The sequence below is a fragment of the Aphelocoma coerulescens genome, assembly GCF_041296385.1.
Source record: "Aphelocoma coerulescens isolate FSJ_1873_10779 chromosome Z unlocalized genomic scaffold, UR_Acoe_1.0 ChrZ, whole genome shotgun sequence".
NCBI classification, from domain to species: Eukaryota; Metazoa; Chordata; class Aves; order Passeriformes; family Corvidae; genus Aphelocoma; species Aphelocoma coerulescens.
In genome coordinates, this window is record NW_027184085.1 from 71697701 (window position 1) to 71715367 (window position 17667).

At 44.3% G+C, this 17667-nt stretch overlaps 2 protein-coding genes across 2 annotated transcripts in view; one reads left to right on the forward strand and one right to left on the reverse strand.

The window, feature by feature from the left end:
• The window catches only part of MSH3 (mutS homolog 3), an 89949-nt gene extending 88851 nt beyond the window's left edge, over nt 1–1098 (reverse strand). The window contains exon 1 of the mRNA XM_069001975.1: nt 988–1098. Coding sequence (XP_068858076.1) covers nt 988–1092 — 105 coding nt within the window. The 5' untranslated portion in view covers nt 1093–1098. The remainder of the gene's footprint in view (nt 1–987) is intronic.
• Nucleotides 1099–1154: 56 nt separating this feature from the next.
• DHFR (dihydrofolate reductase) lies at nt 1155–11828 on the forward strand. The gene is made up of 6 exons (XM_069002225.1): nt 1155–1284; nt 1755–1804; nt 3263–3368; nt 4309–4435; nt 8245–8360; nt 9945–11828. The coding sequence occupies exons 1-6, from the start codon at nt 1199–1201 to the stop codon at nt 10030–10032; spliced, it is 573 nt and encodes a 190-aa protein (XP_068858326.1). The 5' UTR covers nt 1155–1198; the 3' UTR covers nt 10033–11828.
• The last annotated feature ends 5839 nt before the right edge of the window (nt 11829–17667 follow it).

Sequence of the window (17667 nt, forward strand, 5' to 3'; positions counted from 1 at the left end):
TTTGCAATGCATACATGGATGTACACCAACATCTTGACTTACATCCTCAAAACTTGCTAATTCCAGGCCATCCTTGACTAATGGATTGAGCTGCTGCCCATCCCACTGATCAGGTCTCACATCTTGCTGATCAGGCTTCAAAGTACACAAAGATCAAACCTCTAAGAACATCCTGACTTATGAAAACCTCAATATATTCCACATTTTGCAAAACTAGGAGGCACAACGTGTGCCAAGGGTCCAACGCTGGAGTGAAGTCCCAATGACACAGACCAATACCCTGGCCTCACCCAGCTCACCAAACCCGTGCCAAGCTCCAGCTCCTCCAAAACACGACCATCCTGTTTCACAGAATCCCAGCACACCTGGGGCTGGAAGGGACCTCTGGAGCTCACCCAGCCCAATGCCCAGCCCCAGGCAGGGTTCCCTGCAGCAGAGGCACAGGAACGTGTCCAGCTGGGCTGGGGATGTCTCCAGAGAGGGACACTCCAGGCCCTCCCTGGGCAGCTGTTCCAGGCCTCTGCCCCTCCATGGACACAAGCTCTTCCTCCTGCCGGGCTGGAACTGCGTGGGGTTTATTTTATGGCCACTGCTCCCCATGCTGTCCCTGGCAGCACGGAACAGAGCCTGGCACCATCCTCTGGCAGCCCTGGAGGTGTTTGTATGGATTGATGGGATCCCCTCTCAGCCTTCCCTTCTCCGGCCTGGCCAGGCCCAGCTCCCGCAGTCTCTGCTCATCCCAGAGCTGCTCCAGACTCCAGATCACCTCTCTGGCCTGCACTGGACCCTGACCAGCAGCTCCGTGCCTTTCCTGCCAGGCTGCTCCCCGAGCGCTCGGTACCACTGCCCTGCGTCACAGAGATGTTACAGCCGGGACCCCGCAGGCCGGGCTGCGGCGGCGCTGAGGCCGTGTCCCGCTGTGTCCGTGTCCCGGACAGGGATACCGGGATGGCGGGCCGTGCCCGCCCCGCCCCGCCCCGCTCGCACCGTGTTGCGGGGCCCTCCGCGCTCGCCGCCGCTCGCCGCCGCTCCGAAGAACCTGCTCAGCACCGGCTGCTGCGCGCCCGCGCCGCCCCGCCGGCCCCGCGGCATGGCCGGGCCCCGCGCCGCGGTACCGCCCCCGCCGGATGCGCCCGCTCGGCCCGCCCCGGCCCGCCCCGACCCGGCCCCGGCGCTGCGCGGAGGGCGCGGAGCGGCCATGGTGCGTTCGCTCAACTCCATCGTGGCCGTGAGCCAGAACATGGGCATCGGCAAGGACGGGCGGCTGCCCTGGCCGCCGCTCAGGTACCGCGGCCCCGCGCCGTCGCGCCCCCCCGCCCGCACTACAGCCCCCAGCGTGCCCCGCGCCGCGCGGCAACAGGCGGGCTCGGCGGGGCCGCGCGGGGCGCGCTGGGAGCTGTAGTGCGTGAGGGGGATGCTGTGTGAGGCGGGAAGGCGGCGGCGTGGCGGGACTGGGGCTGTGGGGTTCTGGGTGGGTTCTGGGTGGGTTCTCTCTCGTGGCACGGCCGCGGGGTATCGCGGAGGTTATCGCTCATGCGAGCACAGCGGGGCCAAAGGTCCCGCCACGGCACCGGCCCAGGCCCCGCCCAACCGCCAGTCCCCGCGCTCCCGCAACACTCCCATCATGAGTGGGGTTTTGGTTTGGTTTTTTTTTTTTTTTTTGGTTGCAATTAGAGAACCTGCAAAAAGCATTAGAAATTAGAGAACTTATTCTTATAAGACATGTTGTAACGCACTTCGTGCTTCCCCGGCAGGAATGAGTACAAGTACTTCCAGAGGATGACGAGCACATCCCGCGTGGAAGGTAACGTGCGGGGCGTGTGGCATCGCACACACAAAACACGGGATTCTGCATTTCCCTGCCTCGGCCCTCCTCCTGCACACAGCCTCACCAGTATTTCAGCCCTCTGTAATCGTTCGGCGCAGATGAGGAAAGATGGTTAATCACATATTTCAGAGGAGATGCAGGTGATCTGTTAGGAAACAATTTTCAAATCCTTCTTTCACCAGAAGAGTAGAAAACTTCATCAAAGGTTTACCTAACACATCTTTACATGAAACTCCAAGTTAAAAATGGGAAGGTTTTCACAAGCTGCTTAATTAGCAGAGGTGGTTTGTTTTTTTCAGCCTGGATTAGCTTATCTAACTTGTTTGCTGTAGCTCAGCCTTGGCCATTCGATCCACCCCTCTGACCCTTGCGGCAGTAATTTTGCTGAGTTTCCTGAGTGCTGAGCCATCCCCATGCACCAGAAAATCCAAACCATGTTGATAGCATGGAGCCGAAATACTGCAGTCGTTTATCAACACAGTCACTCTTTCATGGTTTGTGTAGGGGTGTTTTTATGCTGTTAAAACTCACTTGTTTGGTAAAAACTCACTTCTGGTTAGTTTGATACATTCTCTTGTTTTGATTAGGAGACTTACTCCATTTTCTGATTTGAAGGTCTGTTCCATAATCCACAAGGAATGTCTAATGTCATTTTGAAACAGTCCTAAGCGAAGGACTTTACTTATGTTTTGGAGACCTGATTCAGCCCTTTGTAACCTTATATGTATAAAAAAAGGACAGAACACAACTGACAGTTTTAAGTCCTTTTAGATGTCTGCAAGTTGCATCTTACCTTGCACAAATAGCCTGTGATCAAGAAAAAAGATAATTGAAATGCAATTTAAAAGAAGCATTTTGCTCCATCCTGCCTGCAGATCTTTTGACAGGCTGTGATCTTGCATGCTAGGCAGGTAAACTGCTTCGTAACCACTTCTTAATGGATTATGCTGCCATAAATGTTCACATCCGGGATGTCAGCGTTGCCTCTGTCGTCTCACAACGTGGAAAGAGTGACCATGCTGGCATTGTGTTTATTTCTCTGATAACTCCATTTCCTCATAAAGAGAAACATTCCTTTCCTTAGCAGTGTTGCATGTAAGAGGTAATCAGGTTATGAATGCTTGGGTTTGGTCAGTAATTAGATTTATGGGTTAATGTTATATGATTGAACACCTGTAGCACTTCGGCTTTGGATTAAATTTGACTGGTTCTTCTCCTAGAAATTATTGTGAGTTTATGAATCTGTGTGGGACTGTTTCAGTGTCAATTGCCTGACCAGGCTTTGAGCCCACAGACAGGCTCCTCTCTGCATGTGGCTCGCCTGAGAACTGGGGCCTGAGCTTGTGCTTTTGTCAGCTGCTGAAGAGGGGCTTGGAAGGAAGGGGAAGTCCATCAGTGTCTCTAAACAATTCAAATCAATTCTCTCTTGCTCAGGTAAACAGAACGCACTGATAATGGGGAAAAAAACATGGTTCTCCATTCCTGAGAAGAACCGTCCTTTAAAAGACAGAATTAATATTGTGCTCAGCAGGGAGCTCAAGTAAGTATGGTAAATAAGGGCCCTGTGAAACAAATAAAAACCTGCACCAAAAAATGTCAGTAGCGTTACAACATGCAGTAGTTCCAAATGTAGCATTTTTGATACCTGGTTAGAAAGCATTTCTGCTGTTGGTTCTGAGTGTTATACTTTACTCTTAATTTTTAATTTTTTAAAATTCATTCACAAGGTAATTGTCATTACTTTGCATCATGAGTGCTACTTCTAGCTCTACTCACAAACCATTTGACAATTTTCAGTAGTGTTTCTGACTCATGTATTTAACTGTATTTCTCTAGTTCCAGCTTAGATTGGTGGCCCTGAATCCATTTTTTGAAGTTTATTTTTATTAGGATTTGTGAATGAACTGTCCTCTTTCAGACCTCTCTTCTTGAATGCATCACCCACAGTCACACAAATATTTTTAAATACAAATGTCCACTTGTCATGGTTTATTGCTTTGGAGGGTGTTGGTGGATTTGCAGCTGAGTATGTGGGTGGAGAGGGAATATTGGCTTTTCAACTGGTTTTATTTTAAGGAAAATGCTTTTTTTTTAACATTCCGGAATTCAAGTCAAAATTTACATTTAATTTCTTGATTATCTGTATTTAATAATCTAAGTTTAATTTATAGATTATGTATTTATATTATAGTTATGTAAATTTCTCAGTTATACTTCTTCAAAAACATGTTAAAAAAATTCAGATTTTTAAGCTATAATGCCTCCTAAGTTATGGTTCAGCTGTGATCTCTTGAACAATCCTGCAGTCAGATGAGACTTCTAACATAATATGTCAGTAACAGGCACTTCAAAATAATTAACCAATGTGAAACATTTAGTTATTTGTTAATTCAGCAATTCATATTTTGTATCTCGTTTGTATTGATGATCATGATGAATTGTCCTTTATTTCCTTAGTAATAGAACTTTGCTTTTTCTAGGGAAACCCCAAAAGGAGCACATTATCTTTCCAAAAGCCTGGATGATGCTTTAGCTCTTTTGGATTCACCAGAGTTAAAAAGTAAAGTAGACATGGTTTGGATTGTGGGAGGCACTTCAGTGTACAAGGTACATTTAGCCTCCTCCTAAATTACTCATTTTCTGTGATGGGATGAGGATGAAGTTCCTATTACTGCTGCTTTAGGAAGTGTTTTCCCTTTACATGGCCAGCAAACTGCAGTGATGGCAACAGAACAAGTCTCAAAGAGTAAGATCTCATCTCTCAAGTTCAGAATACCCATCCAGAAACTGAACATTGCTCTTGCCAATGGGCCAGTGTCACACAGTTGTTGTGCTTTTGAGAGCTCTTCTTAAATACCTAAATTGCTAGGTTTTTCAGGCAAAGCCCATATTGTTATGTTTATTTTACTGAGCCCATGTTGTTATGTTTATTTTACTGAGATTGCTGACTGACCCTGCGAAGGATGTGAAAAGAAAAAAAAGGAAAAGTGCTCCAGCATTTTTAGCCAGAGTATGACCCTTTATACATGTAAATGGGGAAGAAAATAGGAATTAGAGAGAGCTGACAGGTCACAGTGTCATCAGTAATAGGAGATAATCATACAACAGAAGGTCACACTCACTCTGCTTTCCCATCTAGCAGTGTTCCTACTGCTCCCACTCCCTGGGTCAAGAATTGTAAAGCAAATTCTTTTTAACGTAAAAGGAACAGTGCTGCTGTCCTTTAGTCATTACGAGCATGCTGGGAGATACACTCCAGTTGTTGTTTGGCACTCAGACATTAGATGTGTGATGACAGTGCCGTAGTGCACCTGGTGGAAAATTAGGGCTGATACTGTGCCTTGTTGTATGGGGTAGGAAAATGCATTTTTCTGGTACTTCTTGCCCCTTCCCTGCCACAGCCACAGGCTCAGCTATAAAGAGCTATTGCTTCTGCTGCTTCTTCCAAGAGCACCTGTCTTGGAGGCTTCTACTTTAACTATTTTTCCAGCCTCTGGCTGATATTTTTGGTAGAAAAGAATGCCATTTTTAGACCGTTACTCACCAATACTCAGATTAGAAATTGGCAGTTTTGATCAAGAGCAATTTCGGATGTACTATTTGAGCTGATCAGTACAAGGGAATGAGAGACCTGGTTACCCTGTGGGAAAGCATTGAGAGAGCTGGGAATGTCCGGTCTGGAGAAGGGAAGGCTCCAGGAGACATCAGAGCCCCTTCCAGGGCCCAAAGGGGCTCCAGGAGAGCTGGAGAGGGGCTTTGGGCAAGGGCCTGGAGTGCCAGGACAAGAGGGAATGGCTTCCCAGTGCCAGAGGGCAGGGCTGGATGGGATATTGGGAAGGAATTGTTCCCTGGCAGGGTGGGCAGGCCCTGGCACAGGGTGCCCAGAGCAGCTGGGGCTGCCCCTGGATCCCTGACAGTGTCCAAGGCCAGGCTGGACATTGGGGCTTGGAGCAGCCTGGGACAGTGGGAGGTGTCCCTGCCCATGGAACAAAGATGAGCTTTAAGGTTCTGTCCAGCCCAAACCCTTTTGTGGTTCTAAAATTTCAGCTCTTTCCCCTCTTTCAGGCATCTAAGCTTAATTACATTAGAGAGAAATCTCACCGTTTTATACAGATTCCTGCACTCAAACTTCATGATGTTAACCTTTGTGATGTTAACTGAAAGGGTTTGATGGGGCCATACACCTCTACCAAAACTGCAAGTAATATTTTTAGTGTGTGTATTAAAGATACACAAAGGATTTTACAGGACTATTTCTATTATACTACGTAGAAATGTGTGGGAAGTAACATAGCAATTGGAAATTGAAGTAAATAATTTTATTCAGTAGTTGTAGGTATTTTGTTTTAAAGCATTATTTTGACCTCACTAGTTTGTGTAGCTCAAAGGTTGAGAACTGATTTTGTTCATTAATACAGGCCTGTGCTTGCCTATAGAAAGGGCTACCCCATTTTGATTATTCAAGCTGTTACAGGACTGTCTTACAGAAAACCAAGTCTGTTTATACTTTCTACTGTCAAACTGAAAGGATGTTCACGAGAGCTTCTTGCTGCCCCTTTAGATCAAGGCAAGCACTTGCAGGTGGCAGATTTGCAGGTTCCCAGTGGGATCTGCCTCCACCTTCTCTGTGATGGTTTTCTGTCTGACCCAGTCATCCTGCGGGCAGGGAACATGGTCTGTGCAGATTAGTTCTGTGGGTTGCTAACTCCTTGAGGCACAATGATTTTCTGTCGGGATCAGTACAAAGTGGAACCACAGGCACCTGTGGCACTTAGGTGGGGCTGCTCCGACAGCCGGTTGGGCTGCTGTGGGTGTCAAAGGAGGAGCAGAAACACGTGGGGATTCTGGGGGCAGCACTGCAGCTGCTCTGCCCAGGTTGGTCTGTGGCCCTTGGCACAGCGAGCTCAGTCTGGTGACATCCCTTTGGGGTCCTAGGGAATAGGAAGCAGACCCAGAGTGGTACTGGATGTGAGGGTGCACAACTGAGGGCATCTGTCAGAAGCTACGGCAGCAGCTTTGCCATTGCCAGACAACACCTCCAGGGCCCACATCATTATTTGAGATGGCAGTATTTTGTCCTGTGGAGCCTTTTGGCACACAGGCTCCAGAGCTGGTCTGGCAAACTGAGGAAGCAATTGCACTTCTTTTATGAAGGTGGGAACAGTGACACAGCTGGTTGGGTCATTCAGCTAATTAAACCATTTACCTAGAACAGAGGTCACCATCTGGTCTCCTTTGGGTTAAATTCAGCCTTCTTTGCAATACCTGTGGCCTGTTGTGGTGATGGAGAGTTCTTGATGAAGCTGAATTCCTGCAGAGTTGGATAGGAGTTGATCTATTCTTCTCCTACAAAGCAGAAGTGCCTCTGTTTACAGAACACAACATGTTTTTATTTGTGAAGGAGATTATTATTCTTCTGTCATTTTGCAAATGTGACTCTTCTTACCTCTCTGCCTTTAAAGAGAAACACTAGTATTTGTGTACAAGCTGGATGGACACCAGTTCGGTGCAGTTGGATGCTTGTGTGCTGTGTATTACCCTTTCATTTTTAACTGGTCTCTAGTAAAGCAGCTTTTCTAGAAATTAACCTCTCAGCAGTGGTAACAATTAATTTTACTGGATTCCATTTGTTATTACTTGGTTCCTGTGCTTGTTGAAATAGTACTTAATAGCCCTGCTGCATGGTGAGTCACCTTCCACAAAGAGCATTGCTCCTTGCCGGTTTAAGGGAAAGGGAGGAACAGCTGCAAGCTTTTCGAAAATATATTGTAACCAACCCCAGGATAGCTTTTCATGGGTTATTTTAATGCCCACATCTGGAAGAGTTGCCTTATTTCGATCTCAAGACAAAATGTATATTCTGAACTCCTGAATTTGTTAGTAAAAAACTCACCTAACTAATGTTATCTTAGAACATTTTCATCCAAGGAGCTTGGAAATGTAAAAACTTTCAGCATGTGTTACTATTTTGCCACAATCCAGAGATCCGACTTTGAAGTTCAACTAAGGGGTAACTTGATCTCTGGAATTCCAAAAAATACAGCACAAATCCCTAGCAGTGATATTAATAAAACTTCAGAACAAATTACCTTGAGGCGTGGGCATCTCCCACTGCCTAAACCTTCCTGCCTCTCAAAGAGGTGTGATTCAGAAATTGCTTGTTGCGACTGGGCCTACAGTTCCTTTCTTCTCACAGGGCTATTCAAATTCTGTTGTTAACTTCTGTCAGATACCCCAGGCTCTGAGAATAGGTATTGCTGCCACTTACCAGGTGGAACTGACACAGGGCGAAATTATCCCTTTAGAAAGTGCTCTTCAGCAGAGTCCAAAAGAGGGGATTCAGAGTATAATTTTCACGGCTTTGCTAAAAGCCTGTGATACATAAAATTGTGACTGAGTTTGTGTTGTTTCTAAAGGCAGCAATGGAGAAGCCAATTCATCATCGATTGTTTGTGACAAGAATCTTGAAAGAATTTGAAAGTGACACATTTTTTCCAGAAATTGACCGTAAAGACTACAAGCTTCTAACAGAGTAAGTACCATAATGCATACCAGGCTTGTCTTCAGAATAATCTACTTTGAATGTTTAAGTGTTCTATTAAGGCTGTGTTGTTTGAGTTAGAGGTGAATTTTTCCCCAGAATCATACTTTACCTACAACCTGGAATGGCACCACACTCTGCACAGACTTTCTTGGAACTTGCTGTGTTCTTCAACTTTCCTGTAATCTTTACAGTAAAGAATTGCCTATGTCAGTTTGCTTCAAAAGTAGCTTTTTCTTATTGTTTCCTGGGTTAGAATTACTCAAATATTTACTAAGCTTTGTAACTCTCAGTATGTTGCCAGTAAATAGTATTTGGCCTCTAAATGTCTTTGATGAATTGCCAAAGATAAATTAAATGGGTTTGACTGGAGAAGGCATGAGCTTTCTAAGGTTATTCCTTTTCTCTTGAGAAAATTACTCCCTCCTAACAAACGTAGTAGTAAAAGGTGTACAAAAACTTACAGTTTCTGCCATTCACTGTGGTTTCTTCTATATTATCCTTGTCATATGTCAGTTGTGCTTTTATGTCCTCTCCAACAAGATTACATCCAACAGGCACTAAGGAGGCAGCAGAAATTCAGACACCTGCCTCAAGGACCAGGGAGGACCAGAGCACCTGTTCCTCTTGCTGCTGCTCCTGGTTTGGCTCTCAGCTGGTTACAGACCGGCAATGGAAAAAATAGAAAGTATGAGGAGCCAAACTCTGCAGAGGTCACAGGAATGGATTAGCACAGCTCTGGGGGAGGATAGCCAGGGGCAGGGAAGAGGGTTTCGGGACAGGCAAGGTGGGTGGGGAGGATGAGTCACCTTCTCCAACTCCAGTATATTCTGAACTACTCTGTGCGCATTTGAGTGTCCTGAGAGCTGACCCAAAGCTCCCTCTGTCTCTCAGCTGTTCCTCAGGTATATGTTGTTTTTGGCCAATGTACTGAAATGAACATTGGCATTAGAGCATGATTTTGTAGAATAACAGGTAATTTCCTCACTAAAGTGGAAACTGATGATGCCAAACCTTACCAAATAAATTTAAAATTTATCTCTCCCTCAAAGTCGGTATTACTCATACAAAATCCTTGTTCTTTCATGGGGAGATGAAAAGATTTTTGAAAGCATCTATTAATAAGAAGTGGTTTAGAAAACCTGGAAGATAGAGGAACTCTTTCTATGGTAGCAGTCACCTGCTTTAGTAATCTCCTGCAGACTTGTAAAAAACCTTGTCCTTAGCGTTTCCTCTAAACCAACTTAGGAATAGGAAGGCAAGAATAGAAACCAAAGTCTTCCAAAATCTCTTCTTCCTTGGCAGACATTTTGAATAACATATTGGAGGCTTTGATAAAAATGTTGGGATTGTTTTGTGTTAGAGTATGCTTTCTTGATATAAAAGGTGTGCATATAAATCGTGGATAGTAGTTAATATGATTCCTAAAAACTGTGTACCTGTTCTAAAGACTGTGTTTTCATTTGTTTTTCCAAGCAACTTGCTTTTCTACTTGATTGGATAAATTACAGGTGAATCATAATGACATTCTTACCTACTTGCTCGCTTTTGCATTTTCTTCTCCTCTCTCCCTAGGTACCCAGGTGTCCCTGCTGATATCCAAGAAGAGAATGGGATCCAGTACAAGTTCGAAGTGTATGAAAAAGCTGTCATGGCACAATAAGTGAGGCATTTTGTACTTCCATGTAAGGGCAGGTATTTTAAATCATGGAGTTTTGCTGAGAGTAAAGATCATTAAATTTTTGAAGAAAATCATGCCTGATGATAAAATACCTCAGAAGTGTATGGTTCCAAAAACCACACTCCACACTCTGAAGGTACACCCTGAAGAAGGGGGTGTGCAGCGTGAAGGGGGTAGATCTGAGCAGTTGCACAACAAAGGTTACATGACACCTTGCATTGATCTTAAAATCCATGGCAGCATCCCTGACAATTCCATGGGTGATGGAAGGCATTAGACTTTGTCAGGGCTTTTCTACTGAAACAAAGGGGTTTTGTATCTATCTCCTTGTTCAAAACGTCCAGCACTGAGAAAGCATCAATCCTCCCAAGTTTGACTGGGATGTTGTGTACATTTATAACAGCCTATAAAATGTATTGGTGTGGAGGTAAAGGTAAGGAAGCCCACAGGAGAAGGGGAGTCTGGAAGCCTCACACAGCAGTGGAGGGAGGGATGCACTGATCCAGGACCTGTCATAGCAGGGCGGGTCCCCACAGGATCACCAGTCCTGATACAAAAGCTGCTCCAGGTGGGCTCCTGTTCCCATAGGGCCACAGGTCCTGCCAGAAGCCTGCTCCAGCACAGGCTCCCCACGGGATCACAGCCTCCTTCCTGCATCTCCTGCTCCCGTGTGTGCTCCCCCCGTGGGCTGCAGGGGAATCTGTGCTGCCTCGAGCACCCACTCTGCTCCCATCTGGCCTGGGGGCTGCAGGGCTTTTCTCCTTTCCCCTTCTAGCTCCTCTTGCCACCTCTGTTGTTCCCCACAGGGTTTTCCCCACCTTCCTAGCTCTGTTATCCCAAGGGTGCCGCTGCCACTGAAGTGGCACACAGCCTTGGCCAGCAGTGCCTCTGTCCTGGAGCCGGTGGCACTGGCCCCGTGGGACATGAGGGAAGCTTCCAGCAGCTTCTCACAGAAGCCACCCCTGTAACCCCCCTGCTCCCCAAACCTGGCCTCACAAACCCAGCTCAATCTGGTAAAGAAGCTGTAATATTTCCCTAGCTTCACAGCTATGTGAAAGCTTTGCTGCTCTCATAAAAAAGTCACTGTGTCAGTTTGACCGCAGCCACTTCAAAGTGGAAGAAAATACACATTGATTTCTTAAAATCTGTGTTCCTATGTTCCTGCCAAGCATTTTCAGTAAAGATGCAGTTCATTTGTCAGTGTGATTTTGAATAATCTATGTGACAAATATGGATTATAAGCAATAGTGGAGTAGTCCTGTTTCACCTTTATCAAATATAGTTAAATATAAAAATACTAAATATATTAAAGTAGTATAATAATTTGCATTGATGGTCCCTTACAATATCAGCTATGAACACCCCTTGAATTTTCCATGGCACTGTAGTATAACAGTAGCTGATAAAAAACATATTTTTTGCAACACCTGCTCTAAGTTGTCTCAGTTTTCTGTGTTTCCTTTGAAACTGTAAGCACTTCCCTGTATTGATCTTCTTGTTCCATGTGCACTGATGCTACATCAATCGATAAAAACAAGTTTATGCTTACATTAATGCAGCAAGAAGTCTCCAGAGTTTTAAATTGACAGCACATTGTTGAAGGGGAGGAAAGAGACTGTTACCAGGGAGATGTCATGGTTTTTTTTTAAATACAAGTCACAGTGACCCTGGCAAGAGAATAACCTCCCGAAAGTGTTTAAAACATACCTGTTATAGGTCAGTGTTGAAAGCTCTGACACTTTGCAAAATACTGTGTTTAGGACAACTGACATTTATTAAAAATGGGAGAAAAGCATTCATGCAATGTTGGCTGAGGCAAACATACATTAGAAAATTTGTGCCTAAGCACAGAGATATGGTTCACTGAGGCCAAGATGTTTTGTAGAATTATTTCAGTTTCAAAGAACTTTTAACTTGGATGCAAAAGCCTGCTGAGAACATAAGTGGTGACTCTTGATTCTTCTTGGACACACTTAGTCTTCTCCAGATTTAACTATGTCCTTTGTCAGATACAACAACAAATTAAGTTAATTTACGTTTCGTGGAAATGCGAACTTCTGAGTCTCCTACTTGAAACTTTTCAGAACATAATGATGTTGTTTCAGCGTGGCTCTCTGCCACAAAGATGCACTTTTGTTTGGTTTGTTTTTTAGTAGAAGCACTGCATTTGGACAGCACCTTTTGTACCACATCTTTTCAGTATACAGAGCCCTCTCAAGAACTAGGAAGATGCATTTGACTGCAGCGAAGCTGAATCCAAAATCATGTTCACCCTGATGACAGACACCCCAAGCACCACTCTTTAACCACACCAAGGTTAAAGGCTTGCTGTGCCAGGATGGGTAGGCAGAAGGGTGTGAGTCTGTGTGCTCAGCAAGCACCTGCAGACTGTCTGCTGTCGGGTGTCTTGTGAGGATGGTTACCTGGCACCTGTTAACCTCCCCGGGGTAAAAATAAGTCTCTTATACTGTGGCTTGAAGGAAAAAAAAAACTGTGTTCCAAATGCATCTTCCCCATGTTTTGTTTACTCCTGTACCTCATTGATGAATGATTCCTTGAAAAGCCATAGATTCTCATTATGTCCAGTACAGGGGAAAATGTCATGTTTTTTACCCAGTTCCATGCAGCTAAGTGCAATGAATAGCATCATGAGTGACAGTGTAATTACCAATCACCAAGAAAAGTCTATACAGGTATAATTTAATCCCCCTCATTCATGCTTTCCTGGGAACAAACTCTTCCAAACATATTAAAATTTTAATTTTCAAGGATAATACTAGATTTAACAAGATAGATAAAACCAGAGGGTTTGGATAAAACGTGAAAAACAAACATAAATGCTTTTATTGCTTTTCTATTACTCATTATCTCTTATCTGACAGTGGACAGTGATTTCCATTTGGCAGTAGAAAGCTGATGTTTTCAGTAGTGTTAGAGCCACAGTATATTCAAGGTCAGAGCTGGGAACATTCCAACAACAAATCTCTGTCATGGACAGCAATCCATGGAAAAGAAAGGTACACTCTGAAAAATAAGTTCGCTAATTTAGCAAATAAAATACTATTAGTATTTATACAGAAGAGCAGGGGAAAAACAGGAAGGGGAGAATGGCAATGATTATCTTATTCAGGTTATCTGCGGGGAGCACTGGTAGCACTTGACATGACATCTTAATGGGGAACAGACAACGGTGTTGTCTTCGTCAGACAGCAGCTAGTTTGCTCAGGACTCAAACCTAAGCCCAAACTTACTCTGAGTAGTGAAAAAGTTATGCTAACAGAAGAAGGTAGGAGCAGACAGAGGCAGCAGCTGACTTGGAGAGGGGAGAAGCTGAGGGAAGGATTGTTCGTTAATCGAGACAGAAAATTGGGTGAGTAAAGGTGACAGATGAGGTGAGAAAGCCTGGTTAAGTACAAAACTGGGAGATGCCTCCCTTGTTACTCAGGTGTGCATTAGCTGTCTCTGCTTGCCCTGGAGGGCTGTAGGAATGAAGCCAACCAAGCTAGGGTAGGCTGGCTGAAAAATCTGAAGAGCCAGGTCCTGAAACGGAAGAGGGGAAGTGGAGAAAGAGAGCTGAGAAGAGGAAATTGATGTTTCTTAGAAGGATACATGGTTTATCGTGTTGGTTTGCCCTGTAGCTATAATTACTAAGAAAACACTTTCAGAATGGTGCGGGGTTTAGCACCTGTAAGATGCTGTGACAAAGAATGTCATTAGTGAGGGATTTTCAGGATTTGGGCATTTGTGTGACTGCGTTTGTCAGCTCCACAGAAATCTTCAGCTAGAGTTGCTATCCTGAGGTGCTGGCTCTACTGGAGAGCGAGAGTCCCATACCAGAGCATCCAGTGCCCCAGGGGCTGTTGCTGTGCCCGGGCCAGTGCTCTTCTGCTTCCCTCAGTGGACAGCTTCTGCCTCTGGGCCTGCATGTGAGAAACCTGCTCTTTTTCCTGTGTCTTCACTTGTTTTCAGCTGGCTCTGGGATGATCCTGGGTTTTTCTACCCTCTGTTCTGTGCAAATCATTCTGTCTCCTTTCTGTAACATCAAAGCAAAATTCACACAAGAAACCTTTTGTTAGATTAATTGACATGGTTGGAAAAAGAATAGGTGAGCTCTCAAGCAGAGTCCTATTCTGATTACATTTTCAGGAGTTTTTTTCAGGTGATTTGGACAAGAGCTTACATTGCAGAAGTTGCCAGTTCATCTCCAATTAAATTGGGTCGGTTAAAGTAGATTATCTTTTCTCATACATCTTGTTTTGCTCTTTTTATAAATTAATGGTGTTGCTACAGCATTTGTATATCATCTTCAGTCCTTGAGCTGTAGTCCTCACCATTCTGTCCCTTATCTCTTCAGCTGTCCCACTGGATGGAAAATTTACAGAAATTCAGATAATTGGGCTGATCTGGAGAAGGAGGTATTTCAGAGATGTCTCTTAAGTATGTGCTTATTTCTGAATAACTGGTGGTGAAGTGTTTTTCTTGAAATTGGGCCATATATTTGCCTAAGTTGGCAAAGCTGTAGGTATTAAAATAAATATTTTGTTAAGTGATGTCTGCTGTGAAAAAAAAAAGATGGGGGGAGGGGGAAGTAAATACAACCTGAGACTAAACAGACCCTGAGAGGACAGGAAGTGGATGATCCACCATTACCAATGGAGCCCTAAATTAATGTCTTTTCCTTCCTTGAGGAGTTCAGTTTAACAAGTTCCTAATACCCAAGCAGAGTCTTTTTCAATAAGCCAGCCATTATTCAGAAGCCATCAAATCATTTATAAACTGCGTAATTGATTTAATTGAGATGGACATGTGCATGAAAACAGAACATTTTAATGTTCATCCTTCCTCCAAATGCAGCGTTCCACACAAAACCCTGCTGGGAACACTCACATTGGTTTTGGACAGCTGTCCCAGTGGATGGATTACCAGCCCTTCACTGGATTACCAGCCCTGTTCCACCTCAATAACTTAAAATGGATTGGGCTACTGAATTGCACTGACGCTTGTTCAGTTGTACTAAGGAGCACTTTAGAAGCTTTTAGTCTTTTTAGTTCTGTATCAGTCGCTCATTGAACATGTCTGAAAAAGCTCCTGAAAATGATTTATTTTGAAAACAGCTTTAAAAAGACCTTCATTTTCACAAGAGCAAGAAGGAGCTTTTAATCACTATACCGCCTCTTGTTAGGTTTTGCTCAAAAATGTTAAAATTTAGATCTGGTCCCACCAGCAGTCCTAGGTGGAAAACCTCATTAATTTAACATATCTAAGTTTAGAAAAACTTTTTTTTTTCTTATTAATTTTAAATCCTTTTTTTCTTATGTCTGGTCAGTTGTTTGTCACAGTAAAAGGCAACCCATTCGACTGGAGTTCTTTACTCACTTGAGTATTTTTGTGCACATTGCTATTTCAGCCAGTCAAAATCAATTTCTTCAGTGTTGACTCTCAGTGTCTGTCATGAAAGTATGGTTATCTTTCTGATGGAATCATGTAAATGCTGTTCCTTTTGTTGCAGACCAGTTTAACTTTTTTTCTGCATAATTCTCTCTGTTTTTTCCTAGTATGTAATTCAGATTCTTTTAGAAACTGCTCTGGACATAAAAGTACAGCCAGCATTCTGCTGTAATCTAAACAACAATTTATGAACGTGTGTATGAGAAAGAATCAGCTCTAAGGATGTTCACGGACTGTGGGAACTGGCATAAGAGTGTTATCCCGTGAGCCTGCTGATTTATAGCACAGAGGAAGGTAGCACTTGAATTCTGCAGCATTGGAAAGGCTCATGCCCATGGAACAAGACATTTATTGCAATATATTCTCTAAAACTGTTTGAGGAAGCCCTGGTTCCATCACCAGTCACAATTATTCCTGCAAGCATCACAATTCCCACACACACTCAGTTTTTTAATCAAAGTACTTGGCAATAAACCACCAAACACTTCAGAGATAATATCTTTCCAGGCAGAAAGCTCCATGTCATAAATAGCTAATTAAAACACGTGTGACAAAAACCAGGAGATACCTCGGCACTGGCACGATGTGACTGAAGGAAGAGGGTCGTGCCAGACAGCGCGTCCAGCGTGCCTGAGGGGCCCCACAGAGCCTGTTAGCAGGGACAGTGCAATGCCGTGTGTGCCTCAAATTGCCTGGCTAAACAAACCAATAACATAACAAGGTACTTCGCTGGATATTACACTGCACGTATGGGGGTTTTTGTGAGACACTTCATAGGCTCCTAATTCCTTCTGTTTGGTTTTGGTCATTATTTTTGAAGCACAAAACATAGCACTCCACTTCTCTCTTAGACCTCTCAACTGATGTCTACATCACGACCATAATCCCCCTTCAAGATTTTGAACAAGCAAGCAGCTGTGCCTGTTACATTTAAGAGATGTATTATTAAGAACACTGTTGTTTACAACATTACTGCATTCCTCTCAGCAAACAGTGCTAGTACAGTAAACATCTGCCTCTGTACCTAATGGTTTAGAATGTATTTAAGCTACCAAATTAGTATGTGATAAAAATAGTTTCAGGGTTTGGGGCTTTTTTTCAGTGATTCAACTAAACCAAGTTAATAATACTTCTACATTTTTCCATTTATTCACAATTTTCAAAGAATTCTATGTACTAATACATAAAGTAACTGAATTACTAGAATGACTTATGTTGCATTTTATCATGCTCAAAAATTTACATGGCAATGCATGAATATACAAGTAATTACATATGTAAGCAATCATGGCTCCTCCTTCCCTTGAATGAGATCTTGCTGCTGTAGGCTAAGCCTGGCCAGTACCAAACAGACAAGATAGAGTGTTTACAATTTCTCATGGGGAGCAAAATCCAAAACCAGGGGAGGGGGTGGGGATGTCAGATCAAATTTAACTATTTCCATTCCTTTTCTTTCTTTTACTTTCTTCTAAACAAAGTGAAGCAGATGACTCAGCTGATTCCCAGGGTCCCCAAGGACACAGAAAGGCCCCTCTGTGGTTGATAACACTCGGACCCCCACAGGCCCTCAGGTGTGCTCTGACTGCCAGCTTCCAAGCCGGGGGTGTCCACTCTGAGGCCACCTTCCCAGAACAAGGCTCCTGGGCTCCAGGCCTGCAGTCCAGGGCTGGGCTTCCTGCAATTGGCTAGCAACTGGCAACCAGAAAACTAAGTATGTGCTTTTTGTTCCTGCCTGCCTGCCCACCCATATTTGGGCACAGTTTATCAAGAATCACCCACCTGGGGCCACACTGTGATCTCAGAAATGCTCATTAGGCCACGCAGCCTTGATGAACAGCACCTGGGCTGAGCTCCTCTTGCCTTATCAGAGACACTGTCTGTTCCCAGGATCTAGGGCTGGCTAATGAGCAAGTCCAAGTGGACAAACAGTTTTGTTATTGAACATTAGAAGAAAGTTACCAACCAGAATTGCAATCCGGGTGGAAAGTTGCTGTGAATAAAGCCAACTCCCTTCTGACCCTGCAGACATTGGGCCTAAGTGAGACCCCCCCAAGCTCTCCTGAACCTGCAGGGGCTGTGCCCAGCCCCTCTTTTGGAGCAGGGTCTCTCAGAGCCAGCCAACGCTCACGTTGGCGATGCTCAGAGGGCCGATGCTGCCGACAGAGCCTG

What these genes read in the sequence shown, in the direction of transcription:
- DHFR (XM_069002225.1), top strand. Translation starts at nt 1,199, where the DNA reads ATGGTGCGTTCGCTCAACTCCATCGTGGCCGTGAGCCAGAACATGGGC. An exon ending in CTGCCCTGGCCGCCGCTCAG is followed by an intron (nt 1,285 to 1,754) that starts GTACCGCGGCCC and finishes CTTCCCCGGCAG; the next exon opens with GAATGAGTACAAGTACTTCC. An exon ending in GAGGCACTTCAGTGTACAAG is followed by an intron (nt 4,436 to 8,244) that starts GTACATTTAGCC and finishes TTGTTTCTAAAG; the next exon opens with GCAGCAATGGAGAAGCCAAT.